Source organism: Pseudophryne corroboree, chromosome 3 (assembly GCF_028390025.1).
Source record: "Pseudophryne corroboree isolate aPseCor3 chromosome 3, aPseCor3.hap2, whole genome shotgun sequence".
Taxonomy (NCBI): domain Eukaryota; kingdom Metazoa; phylum Chordata; class Amphibia; order Anura; family Myobatrachidae; genus Pseudophryne; species Pseudophryne corroboree.
In genome coordinates, this window is record NC_086446.1 from 785,327,967 (window position 1) to 785,352,254 (window position 24,288).

At 49.5% G+C, this 24,288-nt stretch overlaps 2 protein-coding genes across 3 annotated transcripts in view; one reads left to right on the forward strand and one right to left on the reverse strand.

Moving 5' to 3' along the window:
• SHOC2 (SHOC2 leucine rich repeat scaffold protein) overlaps positions 1–23,893 on the reverse strand; it is a 102,623-nt gene extending 78,730 nt beyond the window's left edge. Inside the window, exon 1 of one of the 2 annotated variants that reach the window (XM_063962629.1) lies at positions 23,748–23,893. The gene's annotated coding sequence lies outside the window, so the exon portion shown is untranslated. Of the gene's footprint in view, positions 1–23,509; positions 23,608–23,747 lie in introns of those variants that run through there. The other variant, XM_063962628.1, reaches the window with a different exon arrangement.
• The window catches only part of BBIP1 (BBSome interacting protein 1), a 30,748-nt gene continuing 30,140 nt past the window's right edge, over positions 23,681–24,288 (forward strand). The window contains exon 1 of the mRNA XM_063962630.1: positions 23,681–23,845. Within this exon, the coding sequence (XP_063818700.1) occupies positions 23,756–23,845 (90 nt within the window). The 5' untranslated portion in view covers positions 23,681–23,755. The remainder of the gene's footprint in view (positions 23,846–24,288) is intronic.

Sequence of the window (24,288 nt, forward strand, 5' to 3'; positions counted from 1 at the left end):
TGAATAACTTCCATCTTTCTATCTGATGGATCCTTAAGTGCGGCCGTCTCAGGAGAGGGTAACGCCACTTGTTTGGATAAGCGTGTGAGCGCCTTGTCCACCTTAGGGGGTGTTTCCCAGCGCGCCCTAACCTCTGGCGGGAAAGGGTATAATGCCAATAACTTTTTTGAAATTATCAACTTTTTATCAGGAGCAACCCACGCTTCATCACACACGTCATTTAATTCTTCTGATTCAGGAAAAACTGTTTGTAGTTTTTTCACACCATACATAATACCCTGTTTTACGGTATCTGTAGTATCAGCTAAATGTAACGTCTCCTTCATTGCCAAAATCATATAACGTGTGGCCCTACTGGAAAATACGTTTGAATTTCTACCGTCGTCACTGGAATCAGTGCCCGTGTCTGGGTCTGTGTCGACCGACTGAGGCAAAGGGCGTTTTACAGCCCCTGACGGTGTTTGAGGCGCCTGGACAGGCATTAATTGATTGTCCGGCCGCCTCATGTCCTCAACTGACTGTTTAAGGGAAGATAAACCATCACGTAATTCCACAAATAAAGGCATCCATTCTGGTGTCGACCCCCTGGGGGGTGACATCTGCATATTTGGCAATTGCTCCGCCTCCACACCAATATCGTCCTCATACATGTCGACACCACGTACCGACACACACCGCAAACTCACAGGGAATGCTCTAATGAAGACAGGACCCACTAGCCCTTTTGGGGAGACAGAGGGAGAGTCTGCCAGCACACACCACAAAGCGCTATATATACAAGGGATATCCTTATATTAAGTGCTCCCTTATAGCTGCTTTAATATATATATATATAGCCATTAATGTGCCCCCCCTCTCTGTTTTACCCTGTTTCTGTAGTGCAGTGCAGGGGAGAGACCTGGGAGCCGTTCTGACCAGCGGAGCTGTGACAGAAAATGGCGCCGTGTGCTGAGGAGATAGGCCCCGCCCCTTTTTCGGCGGGTTCTTCTCCCGCTATTTTTCCAGTCAGGCAGGGGTTAAATATCTCCATATAGCCCCTATGGGCTATATGTGAGGTATTTTTAGCCTTGTATAAGGTTTATATTTGCCTCTCAGAGCGCCCCCCCCCCAGCGCTCTGCACCCTCAGTGACTGCCCAGTGAAGTGTGCTGAGAGGAAAATGGCGCACAGCTGCAGTGCTGTGCGCTACCTTATGAAGACTGAGGAGTCTTCAGCCGCCGGTTTCCGGACCTCTTCACGCTTCAGCATCTGCAAGGGGGTCGGCGGCGCGGCTCCGGGACCGGACTCCACGGCTGGGCCTGTGTTCGATCCCTCTGGAGCTAATGGTGTCCAGTAGCCAAGCAGCAAATCCACTCTGCATGCAGGTGAGTTTACTACTTTCCCCCTAAGTCCCACGTTGCAGTGATCCTGTTGCCAGCAGGACTCACTGTAAAGAAAAAAAAAAAACCTAAACTAAACTTTCTCTAAGCAGCTCTTTAGGAGAGCCACCTAGATTGCACCCTTCTCGTTCGGGCACAAAATCTAACTGGAGTCTGGAGGAGGGTCATAGGGGGAGGAGCCAGTGCACACCACCTGACCTAGTAAAGCTTTACTTTTTTGTGCCCTGTCTCCTGCGGAGCCGCTATTCCCCATGGTCCTTTCAGGAACCCCAGCATCCACTTAGGACGATAGAGAAAACTTAATTAAGTGCACCCTCAACTGAAGGGTGGTAAAAGTATGTACTCACGTAGGAGAGCACACATAAACCGAACTTTGGGCAATGTAGCATTGGCCAGGGAGTGTAAATATGCATGTTATAAGATGGATCTTTTGCGCGTTGTATAGAGGGAGTGCAAGTGTACACGGATTGTGCTGACCGCTGTAAAACCAAAATGTACGGATTCTGCGTAAGTGAGAAGACCTGCATTTATCTCCATGTATCTCCTACCCAATACACTGTCTATACCTCATTCATGATTTAGCATTCTCTACCAGCAAACCTGTGGCACTATATGCTGGCACCAGAAGTTGCACAACAGCTGGAGAGCCACAGCTTGTCCAGGCCTGCTGTATATCATTAAACCACCTGTGGACATTGACGTTACTGGTGCAAAGGTCACATCAATGGTCCCCAAACTGCACTTAAGTTTAAAGTCACTTAAAATTACTGTGTAACTATCGGCTTGTACAAAAGAGAAAACGCAATTCAGGTCACAATTATTAATTTCCGATGTCAATATGGTATCTTCCCAAATTCTATATAGGATCTAATGGCATTTTCTACATCAAGCCAGACATTATGAAGCAGCAGCTGTTGTAAGCCGACGTTTCCCGGTGAGTAGGAGTTGAAAATTTAAAGCGCCACTCACAGTCCGGGCGCGACACCGCTTCATAAGTAAAGTCCAACTGTACATAATATATCTGATGAGAACTGGGTTCCTATGGATTGGATCGACTGCCCGGGTGCGCAAAGTATCATTTAGGTTTCATTTTAATGCCTTTTAACCTCTTTTTGGCCCTTTTACAGCTGATCACATTACAACATAAATATCAGTAATTATTTATGCAGGATCCACACACATTAATTTCCTGAGAATACAATTAGCGTGCATATTGTGCCTCACAAGGCAACCACAATGGCCAAACGATGGCCTATCCCTATTGACATTGCATGAAAGTGAAATTACAGCAAATGTGTGTATTTTTTTTCCTAACCATCACCAAGGCATTACACTTTTACTGATGCCAGGATGGGGAGATGTGGACACTAGAACCCCCACTATATCAGAACTTCTCAGCATGTGCTGTAGTACACTGTGCTAATGAAGTCAACACAATCACGTAGCACCGGCATCACAAGCCCACAATGACATGACGACACCTAGGGCCTAATTCAGATCTGACAGCAGCAAATCTGTTAGCAAATGGACAAAACCATGTGCACTGTAGGGGGAGGATGTAACATGTGCAGAGAGAGTTAGATTTGGAATGGTTATATTGTTTCTGTGCAGGGTAAATACTGGCTGCTTTATTTTTACACTGCAATTTAGATTTCAGGTTGAACACACCCCACCCAAATCTAACTCTCTCTGCACATGTTACATCTGCCCCGTGCGCCCCCCCGCAGTGCACATGGTTTTGCCCATTTGCTAACAAATTTGCTGCTGCGATCAGATCTGAATTAGGCCCCTTGTCACTTCCAGGATAAACATTAAATTTCTTTAATAATATAGGACATAAAAATATCTCCACCCAATTCGTGGCACTCACATAGTCAGGGGCAAACTTGCTTGAAAGAGGAAGTTGCCCCTTTCAAGTAACGTGACCCAAGTAGTTATTCTCCGGTGATGATCAGAGAGCACCTAAGCACCTATAGTAGGATATTAAATATAAGGATAATGTGTGGTGCCGCAGAACAGTAAAAAAGATGCACCAAACAGGTAACAAATATTGGTACTATGTATTATATGTGATTTCATATTTAAGGGTCTTAAAAAAAAATAAGAATTTACTCACCGGTAATTCTATTTCTCGTAGTCCGTAGTGGATGCTGGGTACTCCGTAAGGACCATGGGGAGGGGGTATAGACGGGCTCCGCAGTAGACTGGGCACTCTTAAAAGAAAGATTAGGTACTATATCTGGTGTGCACTGGCTCCTCCCTCTATGCCCCTCCTCCAGACCTCAGTTAGGGAAACTGTGCCCGGAAGAGCTGACATCACTAGGAAAGGATTTGGAATCCAGGGTAAGACTCATACCAGCCACACCAATCACACCGTACAACTCGTGATAACTATACCCAGTTAACAGTATGAACAATAACTGAGTCTCTCTCAACAGATGGCTCATACAATAACCCTTTAGTTAAGCAATAACTATATACATGTATTGCAGAGAGTCCGCACTTAGGACGGGCTCCCAGCATCCACTACGGACTACGAGAAATAGAATTACCGGTGAGTAAATTCTTATTTTCTCTGACGTCCTAGTGGATGCTGGGTACTCCGTAAGGACCATGGGGATTATACCAAAGCTCCCAAACGGGCGGGAAAGTGCGGATGACTCTGCAGCACCGAATGAGCAAACTCAAGGTCCTCCTCAGCCAGGGTATCAAACTTGTAGAATTTTGCAAAAGTGTTTGAACCCGACCAAGTAGCAGCTCGGCAAAGTTGTAAAGCCGAGACCCCTCGGGCAGCCGCCCAAGAAGAGCCCACCTTCCTCGTGGAATGGGCTTTTACTAATTTAGGATGCGGTAGTCCAGCCGCAGAATGTGCAAGCTGAATCGTGCTACAGATCCAGCGAGCAATAGTCTGCTTTGAAGCAGGAGCACCCAGCTTGTTGGGTGCATGCAGGATAAATAGCGAGTCAGTTTTTCTGACTCTAGCCGTCCTGGAAACAAAGTTTCAGGGCCCGGACTACGTCCAGCAACTTGGAATCCTCCAAGTCCCTAGTAGCCGCAGGCACCACAATAGGTTGGTTCAAATGAAACGATGATACCACCTTAGGGAGAAATTGGGGACGAGTCCTCCATTCTGCCCTTTCCATATGGAAGATCAGATATGTGCTTTTACATGACAAAGCTGCCAATTCTGACACACGCCTAGTCCAAGCGAAGGCCAAAAGCATGACCACTTTCCACGTGAGATATTTTAGCTCCACGGTCTTAAGTGGCTCAAACCAGTGGGATTTTAGGAATCCAACACACGTTAAGATCCCAAGGTACCACTGGAGGCACAGAAGGGGCTGAATATGCAGCACCCCTGTAACAACGTCCGAACTTCAGGCAGTGAAGCCAGTTCTTTTTGAGAGAAAAAGGGATAGGGCCGAAATCTTGGCCTTTATGGATCCTAATTTTAGACCCATAGTCACTCCTGACTGTAGGAAGTGCAGGAATCGACCCCCCTGGAATTCCTCTGTAGGGCCTTCCCGGCCACACACCAAGCAACCTATTTTCGCCATATACAGTGAAAAAGTCTTGCTGTCACGTCTTTCCTAGCCTTTATCAGCGTAGGAAAAACTGCATCCGGAATGCCCTTTTCCGCTAGGATCCGGCGTTCAACCGCCATGCAGTCCAACGCAGCCGCGGTAAGTCTTGGATCAGACAGGGTCCCTGTTGCAACATGTCCTGACTGAGAGGCAGAGGCCATGGGTCCTCTGAGAGCATTTCTTGCAGTTCCGGGTACCGAGTCCTTCTTGGCCAATCCGGAGCAAAGAATATTGTTCACACTCCTCCATTTATTACAATTCTCAGCCCTTGGGTCTGAGAGGAAGAGGAGGGAATATATAGACCGACTGGAACATCCACGGTGTTACTAGTGCGACCACAGCTATCGCCTGAGAGTCCCTTGACCCAGCGTAAAACCTTTTTTATCTTTTTATTGAGGTGGGACGCCATGTAGTCCACCTGAGGCAGTTTCCATCAATTTGCAAAACTGCGTGAAGACTTCCTGATGAAGTCACCACTTTCCCGGGTGGAGGTCGTGTCCACTCCCGGAATGAACACTGCTGACAGTGCGCTTACTTGATTCTCCGCCCAGCGAAGAATTCTGGTGGCTTCTACCCTCGCCACCCTGCTCCTTGTGCCGCCCTGGCGGTTTACATGAGCCCCTGTGGTCTGACTGGATCAGAACCGGTTGGTCGCGAAGCAGGAACTCCGCTTGACTTAGGGCGTTGTATATGGCCCTTAGTTCCAGGATATTGACGTGAAGGCAAGTCTGTTGGCTTGACCACAAACCTTGGAATTTTCTTCCCTGTGTAACTGCCCCCCACCCTCGGAGGCTTGCATCCGTGGTCACCAGGACCCAGTCCTGAATGCCGAATCTGCGGCCCTCGAGAAGGTGAGCACTCCGCAGCCACCACAGGAGAGACACCCTGGCCCTGGGGGATAGGGTGATTAACCGATGCATCTGAAGATGTGATCCGGACAACTTGTCCAGTAAGTTCCATTGTCCTTGCATGGAACCAGCCGAAGGGGATGGCCTCGTATGATGCCATCATCCTTCCCAGGACTCGAGTGCAGTGATGCACTGACACCTGTTTTGGTTTTCAATGGATTCCTGACCAGTGTCATGAGCTCCTGAGCTCTCTCTATCGGGAGATAAACCCTCTTCTGGTCTGTGTCTAGGACAGGCATGTCCAACCTGCGGCCCTCCAGCTGTTGTGAAACTACATATCCCAGCATGCCCTGACACTGTTTTGCTGTCAGAGAATGCTAAAGCTGTGTCGGGGCATGCTGGGATGTGTAGTTTCTCAACAGCTGGAGGGCCGCAGGTTGGACGTGCCTGGTCTAGGATCATGCCTAGGCGAGGCAGATGAGCTGTAGGAACCAACTGCGACTTCGGAATATATAGAATCCAGTCGTGTTGCCGTTTCACTTCCAGAGAAGGTGATACGCTGTCCAGCAACTGCTCTCTTGATCTGCTTTTATGAGGAGATCATCCAAGTATGTGATAATAGTGACACCTTGCTTCCGCAGGAGCACCATCATATCCGCCATTACCTTGGTGAAATTGGTAATGACAATTCCGTACCGCAATTCTGAGGTACGCCTGATGAGGTGGATAAATGGGGACACGAAGGTATGCATCCCTTTTATGTCCAGATTCATTTCATGCTTGCAATGACCGCTCTTAGCGATTCCATCTTGAACCTGAACCTTTTCAGGTATATGTTCAGGGATTTTAATACAATATGGGTCTAACCGACCCGTCTGGTTTCGGGATTATAACATGGTCGAATAATAACACCCTCTTGTTGAAGGAGGGGACCCTTGACCACCACCTGTTGAAGATACAATTTACGAATTGCAGTTAACACTGGCTCCCTCTCTTGGGGGGAAGCCCGCCGGGTCCTCGGTGAGGGGGCATCTTCTCACAGTCCAGCCTGTATCCCTGCGATACAATTTCTATTGCCCAGGGATCTAACAGGGAGTGAACCCACTTGTGGCTGAACTTACAAAGGCGTGTCCCCACCGGGCCTAGCTCCGCCTGTGGAGCCCCAGCGACATGCGGTGGATTTTTGTAGAGGCCGGGGAGGACTTCTGTTCCTGGGGACTAGCTGTGTTGTACAGCTTCTTTCCTCTGCCCCCGGCTCTGACAAGAAAGGACGCACCTCAGACTTTCTTGTTTCTTTATTCGAAAAGCTGCATTTAATAATGTCGTGCTTTCCTAGGCTGTGCAGGAATATAAGGCAAAATATCAGAATTACCAGCTATAGCTGTGGAGACCAGGCCCGAGAACCTTTCTCCACACAATCCTCAGCCTTCCATATGCCTCTTAAGTCGGCATCATCTGTCCAATGTATATTCTACAGGACACGTCAAGCAGAAATCGACATAGCTTTTGTCTCTAGGACCCAGTATACTCATGTCCCTTTGGGCATGCTTTATAATTATATATCTATCACTTAAGACAGTATCTTAAAATATTTATATGCATACTAGGGTCTCAATCTCTGCTGATAAGGTACCTGTCCACGCTGCCACAGCGCTATAAACCCATGCCGACACAATCGCCGGTCTGGGTAGTATACTAGAATGTGCACACTATCTGCAGGATCCCTGAGAATAGCTAGTGCAAACAGGACACCCAAGGGGAAGATTCTCAACACATCCTGGCCCTAGTGGGGAAAGGATACAGCCTGAGAATTCTCTTGTGGGAAGCTGCCGTCTCTTGTCTGGAGATTCCCGCTCTTTTTCCTCATGAGAGGAGGGAAATTTACCTCAGCATTCTTCCCCTTAACATGTGTACTCTCGTGTCAGGGACAGATGAGTCATCAGTGATATGCAAATCATCTTTTATTCCAATAATCATATATTGAATATCTTTTAGCCCTCTTGGCTGTAACTTTGCATTATCGTAGTCGACAGTGGAGTTAAACTCCGTGTCGATACTTTGTTATTTTGGATAGTGAACATAGAGACACTCTGAAGGACTCTGTGACATAGGGACAGACCAGGGAAGATTTCCTTTCTGTTCCCTAACCTTTTGTGCAATAATTTTACCTCAGCACTTACACATATCCAAACAGGTGTCGGCGTTGTCGACGGAGACACCCTCCCACACACCTATCCGCTCTATCACCTCCTTAGAGGAGCCTTTTACCTCAGACATGTCGACACACGCGTACCGACACACCACACACACAGGGGATGCTCTATTTGAAGACAGTTCCCCCACCAGGCCCTTTGGAGAGACAGAGAGAGAGTATGCCAGCACACACCACAGCGCTATATAATACAGGGATGTACACTATACTGAGTGATTTTTCCCCTATAGCAGCTTATATACACAGTTTTGCGCCTAAATTTATGTGCCCCCCCCCCCCCCCCCCTCTCTTTTTTACCCTTTGTGTACCAGGATACTGCAGGGGAGAGCCTGGGGAGCTTACTTCCAGCTGAGCTGTGAAGAAAAAATGGCGCCGGTGTGCTGAGGAAGAAGGCCCGGCCCCCTCAGCGGCGGGCTTCTGTCCTTTTATGTACTTTAATGGCGGGGGTTAATGCACATATACAGTTTATCAGACTGTATTATGTGCTTTTCGCCAAGTAAGGTAATCTAATTGCTGCCCAGGGCGCCCCCAGCGCCCTGCACCCATCAGTGACCGGAGTGTGTGGTGTGCTAAGGGAGCAATGGCGCACAGCTGCAGTGCTGTGCGCTACCTTAATGAAGACCGGAGTCTTCAGCCGCCGATTTTCAACTTCTCTTCGTTCTTCTGGCTCTGCAAGGGGGACGGCGGCGCGGCTCCGGGACTGGACGACCGAGGACTGGGCCTGTGTTCGATCCCTCTGGAGCTAATGGTGTCCAGTAGCCTTAGAAGCCCAAGCTAGCTGCAAGCAGGTAGGTTCGCTTCTCTCCCCTCAGTCCCACGTAGCAGTGAGTCTGTTGCCAGCAGATCTCACTGAAAATAAAAAACCTAACAAATACTTTCTTTTCTAGGAAGCTCAGGAGAGCCCCTAGGGTGCATCCAGCTCTGGCCGGGCACAGATACTAACTGAAGTCTGGAGGAGGGGCATAGAGGGAGGAGCCAGTGCACACCAGATATAGTACCTAATCTTTCTTTTAAGAGTGCCCAGTCTCCTGCGGAGCCCGTCTATACCCCCCCCCCCCATTGGTCCTTACGGAGTACCCAGCATCCACTAGGACGTCAGAGAAATGAATTTAATAATTTGAAAAAGGTGTTAGACTTACCCTGAAAGTTCCACTGTGGCTCGGGGGTACCCCATCATAGTCTAACAAGAATGTAGTGGTGCTGGGAAGGGGGAGTTAGAAGAGTGTAACAATTCATAGTGGTTCCACGGTGGGCTACAGGAGCATCCCCCTCAACCAGTGGCATGTAACAGCCAACTATACCCTCACCAGCAGTACAGAGGCGCAATGGCACCTCCTGCATTCACATAAATCCAGGAGATGCAGTGCCTTCTAGGATCTCCGGCAATAGGGCTCCAGCAGCGGCGAGACCCGGTATATTGGGTCATCCAACCTCAGCTTCAGGCAAACAAGATGCCAGAGTTTGTCTCCTGGAAGAATTCTGGACATAAGATTTAAACATTGAAGAGTAGATTTGGCAAAACGCCTTAAAAAAAAAAATTCAAAGCTATAGTTGGTTTCCAGCAGCAACCAGATTCCAGCTATCACTTGTCTAGTACACTATAAAACAAGTATAGCTAGGTTGGTTACTACGGGCAACACTTTCACACCTTCTTCTGGATGTCACTAATGGACTTAGCAGTGCCAGGGGAAAGAGGGGACTGAACCTTGCCCATCACCCTAGCACCAGGATTGGAGGGGGCAGAACACTCCCCTTGCCGCTTGAAGTACGGTCACGTAACTGTCTCCCATCATAAAGTGTGACCCCATGCCGACTCTCGGGACTGTAAGGGGGCGGGATTCCGGCGTTGGTATTGTGACTGGCGTAACTTCCTCCCGTTATAAAGTGTGACCCCATGCTGGCTGACCGATCTGAGTGCGCAGGGGTCACCATATGTGTGTAAACTGTGCAGGAGAGCCCCATGTAAGGTGTGTACCATTCTCCTGGATTATCATCCGTACCAAAGACTTCCATCCACCGGCCCTTGTAAGGCAACGACCGCCATTCTGCTCACACTATCCTGCATGATGCCGATGACTTAAAGAGAGCTAGCGCTCTAATCCAGACGGTTCTGCATTGTACAGCATCCTGAGCAAATACTCTGAATACCATAATGCAGGTGGGATCAGGAGGAAACCAGCCACAACCCACCAGCAAAGAGACGAGGCAGGGAATACATGCGTGCAGCTAGTGCACTGCCAGAGAGGGTCTAATGGTCCAGCACCAGCCGCAGTAGTGGCAAGATACAGGCGGTAAAGAGACGCAAAGACAAGCGCTAAAAACACCAAAAATAACTGTACGGACAAAGCAGTTATCCCGGCCTGTAACACACACTGACCGCCAAGCCAGCTTCCCAGCCAAAAAACACACACTCACCACCACCTAACCTCTTATCACCATTTGCCAATACAACTACGGCAGGTCAGCCCAGCAGGATCAACAAGGTGGGAGAGACAGAGGTCCGGGCCTCAGCGTCCAATCCACAGGACACAACCACAGGAGAACAGACTCCTGCAATGAAAAGAAGGTAGACTATAATCCACTGTCACAGCAAGGAGAGATGCTGGGAGATACAACGCCGCCTCTAAAACGACAATACCATACTAATATTTCTGGAATTACTGTGACATGTTGGCCTCCTGTTTTATACTCCGTAACCTACCCTTAGTATAGGGATACACAACACCAAGAGGTAAGTAACTCTCAGTGTCTGGGAAGGTGGCAGATGGTGGTAGAGACTAAGCTATAAGAAGTGATGGGGACCCTTTGGCACTCCAGCTGTTGTTAAACTACACATCCCAGCATGCCCTCCTACAGTTTTGCTATTTGGCCATGCTAAAACGGTAGCAAGGCATACTGGGATGTGTAGTTCAACAACATCTGGCGTGACCAAAGGTTCCCCATCACTGCATAGTATAAAGGCATGCAGCGTCATATTGTATCTTTAGTGTCTATTTTTTTACCTATATACATTATTGACACTATTGCTTAATATAGTGAACCAAAATGTTTTTATTTTTAGCAAGTAAGGTTCTTCAATTATTTTGAACAATAAAGTTTTTCATGTTTTTATCAAAAGAAAAACTTTTATCCTGCACCGTCATTCTGAACCACAGGTTCTGAATCTCGATCCTCAGGACCACACACGGTTCATGTTTTCCAGGTCATCTAAAGATTTTTAAAACGTGGCACTTGGCGACACACAGTGCAGTTGCTGGCCGATCCTACGTGCAGGGAAACTGCACATGCGCGCAGAACCCGTTCTGCGCACGTGCAGATAGCGTCCTACGGCCGTGCCGCACATATGCAAACGCCTCTGCCTGATTGATAAGCAGAGCCGTTCGCAGGGAGGGACGGGGACAGCCGGCGTTTGGGAATAAGGACGGCGTGTAACCCGCGTTTTCCAGGAGTGGTAAGGCCAAGTACTGCATCGCGAGACGCAGTTTCCTTGGCCCTGCAAGCCGCACTGCTGAAGCTAACCCAGCCTGCCGTCACTGATGAACATTGCGACCGATGGTCACAATGTTTATCTAATATGCGATTGCATTGCAAATGCATGGAGGAGGTGGCAAGCACCTCCTCCTGCATTTGCATTACTAAGGTTTGCAAATGCAAACCCGCTGCGAGCAGCTTAGCATTTGCAATCCTTAATGAATCAGGCCCAGAGATTGAGAACCAATATCCTAACCAACTGGAAATGATCCCAGGCAATAAGAGGAGAGGACGGAAGGGTGACTGGCTTCCTTGTAAAAGTCATACCGACATGAAACGCGTTGAGGCCTTGCGAGCAACACAGGCAAGGGCAGTATTGGATTCTCACAGCCGGCGCAGTGTTTGCTTTGGATGACATCAGCTCCCCATACCTGTCTGGAAATGACACCGCCTGAATACTGAGTGCTAAGCTTAGCGTTGCACATACAGGCGACCTAGGCTGCAGCTTTCCTGACACTTGCAGCCGGTGAATGGAGCAAAGTGGGAGACCATACAGTAGAGGTTAGGGTGAGATAGGGAACGTCGTTCCGCATCCTGGCACCTAAATAGCAGGATCCTTACACAACAGGTCTATAAACACCTGCATCTCTTACCTTACACTGCTACCACAGTTACCATGCTGCTCCTTCTTATATTATTGTATTGCAGGGGGAATAGCGGCTCCGCAGGAGACTGGGCACAACTAAAGAAAGCTTTAGGACTACCTGGTGTGCACTGGCTTCTCCCACTATGACCCTCCTCCAGACCTCAGTTAGGATACTGTGCCCGGAAGAGCTGACACAATAAGGAAGGATTTTGAATACCGGGTAAGACTCATACCAGCCACACCAATCACACCGTATAACTCGTGATATTATACCCAGTTAACAGTATGAAATATAACTGAGCCTCACTAACAGATGGCTCATAACAATAACCCTTTAGTTAGGCAATAACTATATACAAGTATTGCAGACAATCCGCACTTGGGATGGGCGCCCAGCATCCACTACGGACTACGAGAAATAGATTTACCGGTGAGTAAAATCTTATTTTCTCTGACGTCCTAGTGGATGCTGGGAACTCCGTAAGGACCATGGGGATTATACCAAAGCTCCCAAACGGGCGGGAGAGTGCGGATGACTCTGCAGCACCGAATGAGCAAACTCAAGGTCCTCCTCAGCCAGGGTATCAAACTTGCAGACTTTTTCAAAATTGTTTGAACCCGACCAAGTAGCAGCTCGGCAAAGTTGTAAAGCCGAGACCCCTCGGGCAGCCGCCCAAGAAGAGCCCACTTTCCTCGTGGAATGGGCTTTTACAGATTTAGGGTGCGGCAGTCCAGCCGCAGAATGTGCAAGTTGAATCGTGCTACAGATCCAGCGAGCAATAGTCTGCTTAGAAGCAGGAGCACCCAGCTTGTTGGGTGCATACAGGATAAATAGCGAGTCAGTTTTCCTGACTCCAGCCGTCCTGGAAACATCTATTTTCAGGGCCCTGACTACGTCCAGTAACTTGGAGTCCTCCAAGTCCCACGTAGCCGCAGGCACCACAATAGGTTGGTTCACTTGAAAAGCTGATACCACCTTAGGAAGGAATTGGGAACGAGTCCTCAATTCCGCCCTATCCATATGAAAATCAGATAAGGGCTTTTGCATGACAAAACCGCCAATTCTGATACACGCCTGGCCGACGCCAAGGCCAACCGCATGACCACTTTCCACGTGAGGTATTTTAGCTCTACGGATTTAAGTGGCTCAACCCAATGCGACTTCAGGAAATCCAACACCACGTTGAGATACCACGGTGCCACTAGAGGCACAAATGGGGGCTGAATATGCAGCACTCCCTTAACAAAAGTCTGAACTTCAGGCAGTGAAGCCAGTTCTTTTTGGAAGAAAATGTACAGAGCCGAAATCTGGACCTTAACGTAACCCAATTTTAGGCCCGTAGTCACTCCTGACTGTAGGAAGTGCAGAAATCGACCCAGTTGAAATTCCTCCGTTGGGGCCTTCCTGGCCTCACACCAAGCAACATATTTTTGCCATATGCGGTGATAATATTTTGCGATCACATCTTTCCTAGCCTTAATCAGCGTAGGAATGACTTCCTCCGGAATGCCTTTTTCCTTTAGGATCTGGTGTTCAACCGCCATGCCGTCAAACACAGCCGTGGTAAGTCTTGGAACAGGCAGGGCCCCTGCTGCAGCAGGTCCTGTCTGAGCGGCAGAGGCCATGGGTCCTCTGAGATCATTTCTTGAAGTTCTGGGTACCAGGCTCTTCTTGGCCAATCCGGAACCACGAGTATAGTTCTTACTCCTCTCCTTCTTAGTATTCTCAATACCTTGGGTATGAGAGGCAAAGGAAGGAACACATACACCGACTGGTACACCCACGGTGTTACCAGAGTGTCCACAGCTATCGCCTGAGGGTCCCTTGACCTGGCGCAATATCTTTTTAGCTTTTTGTTGAGGCGTGACGCCATCACGTCACCTGTGGCCTTTCTCAACGGTGTACAATCATTTTGAAGACTTCAGGATGAAGTCCCCACTCTCCCGGGTGGAGGTCGTGCCTGCTGAGAAAGTCTGCTTCCCAGTTGTCCACTCCGGGAATTAACAGTGCTAACACATGATTTTCCGCCCATCGGAAAATCCTTGTGGCTTCTGCCATCACCATCCTGCTTCTTGTGCCGCCCTGCTGGTTTACATGGGCGACCGCCGTGATGTTGTCTGACTGGATCAGCACCGGCTGGTGTTGAAGCAGGGGTCTAGCCTGACTTAGGGCATTGTGAATGGCCCTTAGTCCCAGAATATTTACGTGTAGGGAAGTCTCCTGACTTGACCATAGTCCTTGGAAGTTTCTTCCCTGTGTGACTGCCCCCCAGCCTCGAAGGCTGGCATCCGTGGTCACCAGGACCCAGTCCTGTATGCCGAATCTGCGGCCCTCTAGAAGATGAGAACTCTGCAGCCACCACAACAGCGACACCCAGGCCCTTGGAGACAGGGTTATCAGCCGATGCATCTGAAGATGCGACCCGGACCTCTTGTCCAACAGATCCCACTGGAAGATCCTTGCCTGGAACCTGCCGAATGGAATTTCTTCGTAAGAAGCTACCATCTTTCCCAGGACTCGCGTGCATTGATGCACCGACACCTGTATTTGTATTAGGAGGTCTCTGACTAGAGATGACAACTCCTTGGCCTTCTCCTCCGGGAGAAACCCTTTTTTCTTGTTCTGTGTCCAGAACCATACCCAGGAACAGTAGACGCGTCGTAGGAACCAGCTGCGACTTTGGACTATTCAGAATCCAGCCGTGCTGTTGTAGCACTTCCCGAGATAGTGCTACTCCCACGAACAACTGCTCCCTGGACCTGCCTTTATAAGGAGATCGTCCAAGTACGGGATAATTAAAACTCCCTTTTTTCGAAAGAGTATCATCATTTCGGCCATTACCTTGGTAAATACCCTCGGTGCCGTGGACAGACCAACGGCAACGTCTGGAATTGGTAATGACAGTCCTGTACCACAATTTTGAGGTACTCCTGGTGAGGAGGGTAAATGGGGACATGCAGGTAAGCATCCTTGATGTCCAGTGATACCATGTAATCCCCTTCGTCCAGGCTTGTAATAACCGCCCTGAGCGATTCCATTTTGAACTTGAACCTTCGTATATAAGTGTTCAAGGATTTCAATTTTAGAATGGGTCTCACCGAACCGCCTGGTTTCGGTACCACAAACATTGTGGAATAGTAACCCCGGCCTTGTTGAAGGAGGGGTACCTTGATTATCACCTGCTGGAAGTACAGCTTGTGAATTGCCGCCAGTACTACCTTTCCTCAAGGGCAGCAGGCAAGGCTGATTTGAGGTAACGGCGAGGGGGAGTCGCCTCGAACTCCAGCTTGTATCCCTGTGATACTACTTGCAGAACCCAGGGATCCACTTGTGAGCGAGCCCACTGGTCGCTGAAGTTTCCGAGACGCGCCCCTACCGCACCTGGCTCCACCTGTGGAGCCCCAGCGTCATGCGGTGAACTCAGATGAAGCGGGGGAAGATTTTTGATCCTGGGAACAGGCTGTCTGGTGCAGCTTTTTCCCTTTTCCCTTGTCTCTGTGCAGAAAGGAAGCGCCTTTGACCCGCTCGCTTTTCTGAAGCCGAAAGGACTGTACCTGATAATACGGTGCTTTCTTAGGCTGTGAGGAACCTGAGGTAAAAAAAATTCTTCCCAGCTGTTGCTGTGGATACGAGGTCCCAGAGACCATCCCCAAACAATTCCTCACCCTCATAAGGCAGAATCTCCATGTGCCTTTTAAAGTCAGCATCACCTGTCCACTGCCGGGTCCCTAATACCCTCCTGGCAGAATGGACATTGCATTAACTTTTGGATGCCAGCCGGCAAATATCCCTCTGTGCATCCCTCATATATAAGACGACGTCTTTAATATGCTCTATGGTTAGCAAAATAGTATCCCTGTATAGGGTATCAATATTATCTGACAGGGTATCAGACCACGCTGCAGCAGCACTATCCATGCTGAGGCAATTGCAGGTCTCAGTATAGTACCCGAGTGTGTATATACAGACTTCAGGATAGCCTTTTGCTTTTTATCAGCAGGCTCCTTCAAAGTGGCCGTATCCTAAGACGGCAGTGCCACCTTTTTTGACAAACGTGTGAGCGCCTTATCCAACCTAGGGGATATCTCCCAACGTGACCTATCCTCTGGCGGGAAAGGGTACGCCATCAGTAACTTTTTAGAAATTACCAGTTTCTTATCGGGGGAACCCACGCTTCATTCACTCATCTGATGGAGGAACAAAACACTGGCTGCTTTTTCTCCCCAAACATAAAACCCCTTTTTTGTGGTATTTGGGTTAATGTCAGAAATGTGTAACACATTTTTCATTGCCGAGTGCAACGGATGTTCCTAGTGGATTGTGTATATGTCTCAACCTCGTCGACACTGGAGTCAGACTCCGTGTCGACATCTGTATCTGCCATCTGAGGTAACGGGCGTTTTTGAGCCCCTGATGGCCTTTGAGACGCCTGGGCAGGCGCGGGCTGAGAAGCCGGCTGTCCCATAGCTGTTACGTCATCCAGCCCTTTACATAAGGAGTTGACACTGTCGGTTAATACCTTCCACTTATCCATCCAGTCTGGTGTCGGCCCCACAGGGGGCGACATCACATTTATCGGCATCTGCTCCGCCTCCACGTATCCTCAAACATGTCGACACAGCCGTACCGACACACCGCACACACACAGGGAATGCTCTGACTGAGGACAGGACCCCACAAAGCCCTTTGGGGAGACAGAGAGAGAGTATGCCAGCACACACCAGAGCGCTATATAATGCAGGGATTAACACTATAACTGAGTGATTTTTTCCCCCAGTAGCTGCTTGTATACACAATATTGCGCCTAAATTTGGTGCCCCCCCTCTCTTTTTAACCCTTTGAGCCTGAAAACTACAGGGGAGATCCTGGGGAGATGTCTTCCAGCTGCACTGTGAAGAAAAAATGGCGCCAGTGTGCTGAGGGAGTTAGCCCCGCCCCTTTTTCGGCTGACTTTTCTCCCGCTTTTTTTAGGAATTCTGGCAGGGGTAATTTATCACATATATAGCCCTGGGACTATATATTGTGATGATTTGCCAGCCAAGGTGTTTATATTGCTGCTCAGGGCGCCCCCCCCCAGTGCCCTGCACCCATCAGTGACCGGAGTGTGAGGTGTGCATGAGGAGCAATGGCGCACAGCTGCAGTGCTGTGCGCTACCTTATTGAAGACCGAGGTCTTCTGCCGCCGATTTTCCGGACCACTTCTTGCTTCTGGCTCTGTAAGGGGGACGGCGGCGCGGCTCCGGGACCGAACGATCGAGGTCGGGTCCTGTGTTCGATCCCTCTGGAGCTAATGGTGTCCAGTAGCCTAAGAAGCCCAAACTATCTCCAGTCAGGTAGGTTCGCTTCTTCTCCCCTTAGTCCCTCGTTGCAGTGAGTCTGTTGCCAGCAGATCTCACTGTAAAATAAAAAACCTAAAATATACTTTCTTTCTAGGAGCTCAGGAGAGCCCCTAGTGTGCATCCAGCTCAGCCGGGCACAAGATTCTAACTGAGGTCTGGAGGAGGGTCATAGTGGGAGGAGCCAGTGCACACCAGGTAGTCCTAAAGCTTTCTTTAGTTGTGCCCAGTCTCCTGCGGAGCCGCTATTCCCCATGGTCCTTACGGAGTTCCCAGCATCCACTAGGACGTCAGAGAAATAGATACATTATATATATATATATATATACACACACACATACATACACACACACACACATATGGGTCAATTCAATTCGGCAACTTATGAATAGCGCTGGGAATTAGCTCCCGACGCTATTCAATTCAGCTGCTAGTTACCCGCAATTGTCGGGAATTCTTCTCTCACCCCCGGGGGATGAGAGAAGAAACCTGACAAAAGTGCTTCCTCGCGACCATCGCGAGGCTGATTCTGTCGGGAATCAGCCTCGCGCCGGGGAGTTAAGTCGGAGAATGCCCGTTCTCCCAACAATTCAACCTGTTTAGTCGGCGAGAACGGGACATCGCCGACTTAACTGGAGCTGAATTGAATAGCGTCGGGAGCTAATTCCCGGCGCTATTCATAAGTTGCCGAATTGAATTGACCCCATAGTTTGACTCTTACATAATTCCATATATTTATTCTCACAATACTTCTAGCACGTTGATTTGGTGACATTATCTTTATTAGTACAGAGAGCGGCTCTCTCTTAGGAATACTCTGTTATGGCCCTACACACTGGACGACTACACATAAAAAGATACAGTATGAACGAGATATTGTTCATATCTTTGTGTTCAGCGGACCTGCGCTCGATCATCACTGGTGCCGGCTCGTCCATACCTGCAGGACAATACGGACAATCTCATCCATATTAGTATGCAGGGCTATGGGGCCGAGTGAAGAAACTCCACACACTCCACAGTTCCTTCTAGGCTGTTTCAGCAGGGTGCTGCACCCTACCCATTTTTTAAATGTGAAAAAGCACTCTGCCCTTTTTCAGTGCAGCCTGCAGGGCCATAAATCACCCCCTTGTATACAGAATCCAACAGTCAGAGTGCATATTACAATGTTATTATCTATTCCTCGCCCGTCTCTGAAATTGGAGCACAATTTCTATCCTTAGCGAACTGGGTGGCAGATGAGGGACTGTAAATGACATCACTGATGTGGCTGCCTGCAAAGCACAGCACTCTGATAAAGAGGGAAGGAACAGGGTAAGCAGTGAGCAGGTACTACTTACAGTATTTCCCTAGTAGAACAGACTTTTTTTACCTATATATTTTAACGCTCTAGTTAACTTTTCTGTTTTATAACACATACAGATTATAACCACTTCAGCACTAAAGGAGACATTTATAAATTATCTGCTTATGTATATGCTACAGCCAATCTTTCAAGAAGACTGGACATATACAGTATGTTGCTCAGTACAGATGTTGGGTGTTCCATTGGTGTCCTATATGTATGTATGGGTATATGATATACTAATGGGAAAATGTATGTACAAAAACTTTAAACATTTGCTCTATGCTTTGTGCGCAAAGCGTCACATCAAAAATGTGCCCTTCAAAATAAAAATGTGCCCTCCTCAATGATCAGCACCCTGCCCTAAAAAAATCCTAGAGTGAACACTCCACTCCACACCGCGTTGTCCGGCGGATCGCTCGGTGGCCAGTCAGGTAATGTGCGTGTAGGGCCCATTATACGTTTTTTTGGTTGTTTCTACAGTGTATACACAAACACATACACACACACACACACACACACACAGGGGATGAGAGCAGTGTATGCTCCTGTCACACACACACAGGGGATAAGAGCAGTGTATACTCCTGTCACACACACACACAGAGGGGATGAGAGCAGTGTATACTCCTGTCACACACACACAGGGGATGAGAGCAGTGTATACTCCTGTCACACACACACAGAGGGGATGGGAGCAGTGTATACTCCTGTCACACACACACAGAGGGGATGGGAGCAGTGTATACTCCTGTCACACACACACAGAGGGGATGAGAGCAGTGTATACTCCTGTCACACACACACAGGGGATGAGAGCAGTGTATACTCCTGTCACACACACACAGGGGATAAGAGCAGTGTATAATCCTGTCACACACACACAGAGGGGATGAGAGCAGTGTATACTCCTGTCACACACACAGGGGATGAGAGCAGTGTATACTCCTGTCACACACACACACACAGGGGATGAGAGCAGTGTATACTCCTGTCACACACACACACAGGGGATAAGAGCAGTGTATAATCCTGTCACACACACACAGGGGATGAGAGCAGTGTATACTCCTGTCACACACACACACACACACACACACAGGGGATGAGAGCAGTGTATACTCCTGTCACATACAGAGGGGATGAGAGCAGTGTATACTCCTGTCACACACACACAGAGGGGATGAGAGCAGTGTATACTCCTGTCACACACACACACACAGGGTATAGGAGCAGTGTATAGTCCTGTCACACACACACACAGGGTATAGGAGCAGTGTATACTCCTGTCACACACACACACACAGGGTATAGGAGCAGTGTATACTCCTGTCACACACACAGAGGGGATGAGAGCAGTGTATACTCCTGTCACACACACAGAGGGGATGAGAGCAGTGTATACTCCTGTCACACACACAGAGGGGATGAGAGCAGTGTATACTCCTGTCACACACACAGAGGGGATGAGAGCAGTGTATACTCCTGTCACACACACACACAGGGGATGAGAGCAGTGTATACTCCTGTCACACACACACACAGGGGATGAGAGCAGTGTATACTCCTGTCACACACACACACAGGGGATGAGAGCAGTGTATACTCCTGTCACACACACACACAGGGGATGAGAGCAGTGTATACTCCTGTCTCACACACACACAAGGGATGAGAGCAGTGTATACTCCTGTCAAACGCGGAATGAGAGCAGTGTATACTCCTGTCTCACACACACACACACTGGATGAGAGCAGTGTATACTCCTGTCTCACACACACACAGGGGATGAGAGCAGTGTATACTCCTGTCTCACACACACACAGGGGATGGGAGCAGTGTATACTCCTGTCACACACACACAGGGGATGAGAGCAGTGTATACTCCTGTCACACACACACAGGGGATGAGAGCAGTGTATACTCCTGTCTCACACACACACACACACACACACTGGATGAGAGCAGTGTATACTCCTGTCTCACACACACACAGGGGATGAGAGCAGTGTATACTCCTGTCACACACACACACACACAGGGGATGAGAGGAGTGTATACTCCTGTCACACACATACACAGAGGGGATGAGAGCAGTGTATACTCCTGTCACACACACACACAGGGGATGAGAGCAGTGTATACTCCTTTCACACACACACACACACACACACACACAGGGGATGAGAGCAGTGTATACTCCTGTCACACACATACACAGAGGGGATGAGAGCAGTGTATACTCCTGTATCACACACAGGGGGTGAGAGCAGTGTATACTCCTGTCACACACACACACAGGGGATGAGAGCAGTGTATACTCCTGTCACACACACACACAGGGGATGAGAGCAGTGTATACTCCTGTCACACACATACACAGAGGGGATGAGAGCAGTGTATACTCCTGTATCACACACAGGGGATGAGAGCAGTGTATACTCCTGTCACACACACACACAGGGGATGAGAGCAGTGTATACTCCTGTCACACACACACACACGGGATGAGAGCAGTGTATACTCCTGTCACACACACACACAGGGGATGAGAGCAGTGTATACTCCTGTCACACACACACACAGGGGATGAGAGCAGTGTATACTCCTGTATCACACACACACGGGACGAGAGCAGTGTATACTCCGGTCACACACACGGGATGGGAGCAGTGTATACTTCTGTCACACACACACGGGATGAGAGCAGTGTATACTTCTGTCACACACACACACGGGATGAGAGCAGTGTATACTCTTGTCACACACACACAGGGGATGAGAGCAGTGTATACTCCTGTCTCTCTCTCACACACACACACAGAGGGGATGAGAGCAGTGTATACTCCTGTCACACACACACACAGGGGATGAGAGCAGTGTATACTCCTGTCACACACACACAGGGGATGAGAGTAGTGTATACTCCTGTCACACATACACACAGGGGATGAGAGCAGTGTATACTCCTGTCACACACACACACACACACACACACACACAGGGGATGAGAGCAGTGTATACTCCTGTCACACACACACACACACAGGGGATGAGAGCAGTGTATACTCCTGTCACACACACACACACACACACAGGGGATGAGAGCGGTGTATACTCCTGTCACACACACACACACAGGGGATGAGAGCAGTGTATACTCCTGTCACACACACACACACACACACAGGGGATGAGTGCAGTGTATACTCCTGTCACACACACAGGGGATGAGTGCAGTGTATACTCCTGTCACACACATACACACAGGGGATGGGAGCAGTGTATACTCCTGTCACACACACACACACAGGGGATGAGAGCAGTGTATACTCCTGTCACACACACACACACACAGGGGATGAGTGCAGTGTATACTCCTGTCACACACATACACACAGGGGATGAGAGCAGTGTATACTCCTGTCACACACACACGGGATGAGAGCAGCGTATACTCCTGTCACACACACAGGGGATGAGAGCAGTGTATACTCCTGTCACACACACACAGGGGATGAGAGCAGTGTATACTCCTGTCACACACACACACACAGGGGATGAGAGCAGTGTATACTCCTGTCACACACACACACACACAGGGGATGAGAGCAGTGTATACTCCTGTCACACACACACACAGGGGATGAGTGCAGTGTATACTCCTGTCACACACATACACACAGGGGATGAGAGCAGCGTATACTCCTGTCACACACACACACACACACACACAGGGGATGAGAGCAGTGTATACTCCTGTCACACACACACACAGGGGATGAGAGCAGTGTATACTCCTGTCACACACATACACACAGGGGATGAGAGCAGCGTATACTCCTGTCACACACACACACACACACAGGGGATGAGAGCAGTGTATACTCCTGTCACACACACACACAGGGGATGAGTGCAGTGTATACTCCTGTCACACACATACACACAGGGGATGAGAGCAGCGTATACTCCTGTCACACACACACACACACACAGGGGATGAGAGCAGTGTATACTCCTGTCACACACACACACAGGGGATGAGTGCAGTGTATACTCCTGTCACACACATACACACAGGGGATGAGTGCAGTGTATACTCCTGTCACACACACACAGGGGATGAGAGCAGTGTATACTCCTGTCACACACACACACAGGGGATGAGAGCAGTGTATACTCCTGTGTGTCACACACACACACAGGGGATGAGAGCAGTGTATACTCCTGTGTCACACACACACACACAGGGGATGAGAGCAGTGTATACTCCTGTCACACACACACACACAGGGGATGAGAGCAGTGTATACTCCTGTCACACACACACACACAGGGGATGAGAGCAGTGTATACTCCTGTCACACACACAAGAGATGAGAGCAGTGTATACTCCTGTCACTCACACACACAGGGGATGGGAGCAGTGTATACTCCTGTCACACACACAGGGGATGGGAGCAGTGTATACTCCTGTCACACACACAGGGGATGGGAGCAGTGTATACTCCTGTTACACACAGGGGATGAGAGAAGTGTATACTCCTGTCACACACTGGGGGATGGAGGCTCCGGCCCAGACTCGGGAAGTGACGGCCCCGGGGGTGATGCAGCTGCTGGAGGCTCCCACACCCACCCGTGGACAGGACACTCCGCACACACAGACACGCGCAGGCCCCACGCACCGTGCTGATGTTATTCCTCCTCCCGTCTCCCCGCTCTGCTCTCCGCCGCCATCCTCCACCGCCGCCTCCTCCGCCGCCGCCGCTCCGCCTCCTCCACAGCGTTTCCACGCATGACGTCAACACGCCGCATGCCCTCTGCTGCACGTGATCCAACTGCTGCGACGACACGCCCCTTCTGCCGCCACGTGATGTTATGACTGACGTCCCTCTTGTTGTTTACAACAAGCTTTATTGATACCTGACAGGATGACAGTGTCTCTGTGGGCGCAGTGTGCGGCTGCCGCTGCCGCTGCCGGGCAGGAGATGGAGCTCTGTGCCCCGGGCAGCCGTTGTGAGGTAACGGGTGTATATGCCGCCGCCTGCGGACTGACATTCCCTGTCACTGCTGTGGAGTAACAGCACTACACGTCCCGGCATGCCGTGCGGGGATTGTACGTACCCACGTGGTAAGCTGTGTTGTTGCCTAGTAACAGAGGACTGGATTCTGTGAGCATCTGCTGGAGAGGCCTGTAAGTGTGCAGAGGAGGGGGATTAAGTGTGCAGGGGGGGGCTGTAAGTGTGCAGAGGAGAGGAGACTGTAAGTGTGCAGAGGAGGGGGGCTGTAAGTGTGCAGAGGAGGGGGGCTGTAAGTGGCAGGGGAGGGGGGCTGTAAGTGTGGAGAGGAGACTGTAAGTGTGCAGAGGAGAGGAGACTGTAAGTGGCAGAGGAGGGGGAAGGCTGTAAGTGTGCAGAGGAGAGGAGACTGTAAGTGTGCAGAGGAGAGGAGACTGTAAGTGTGC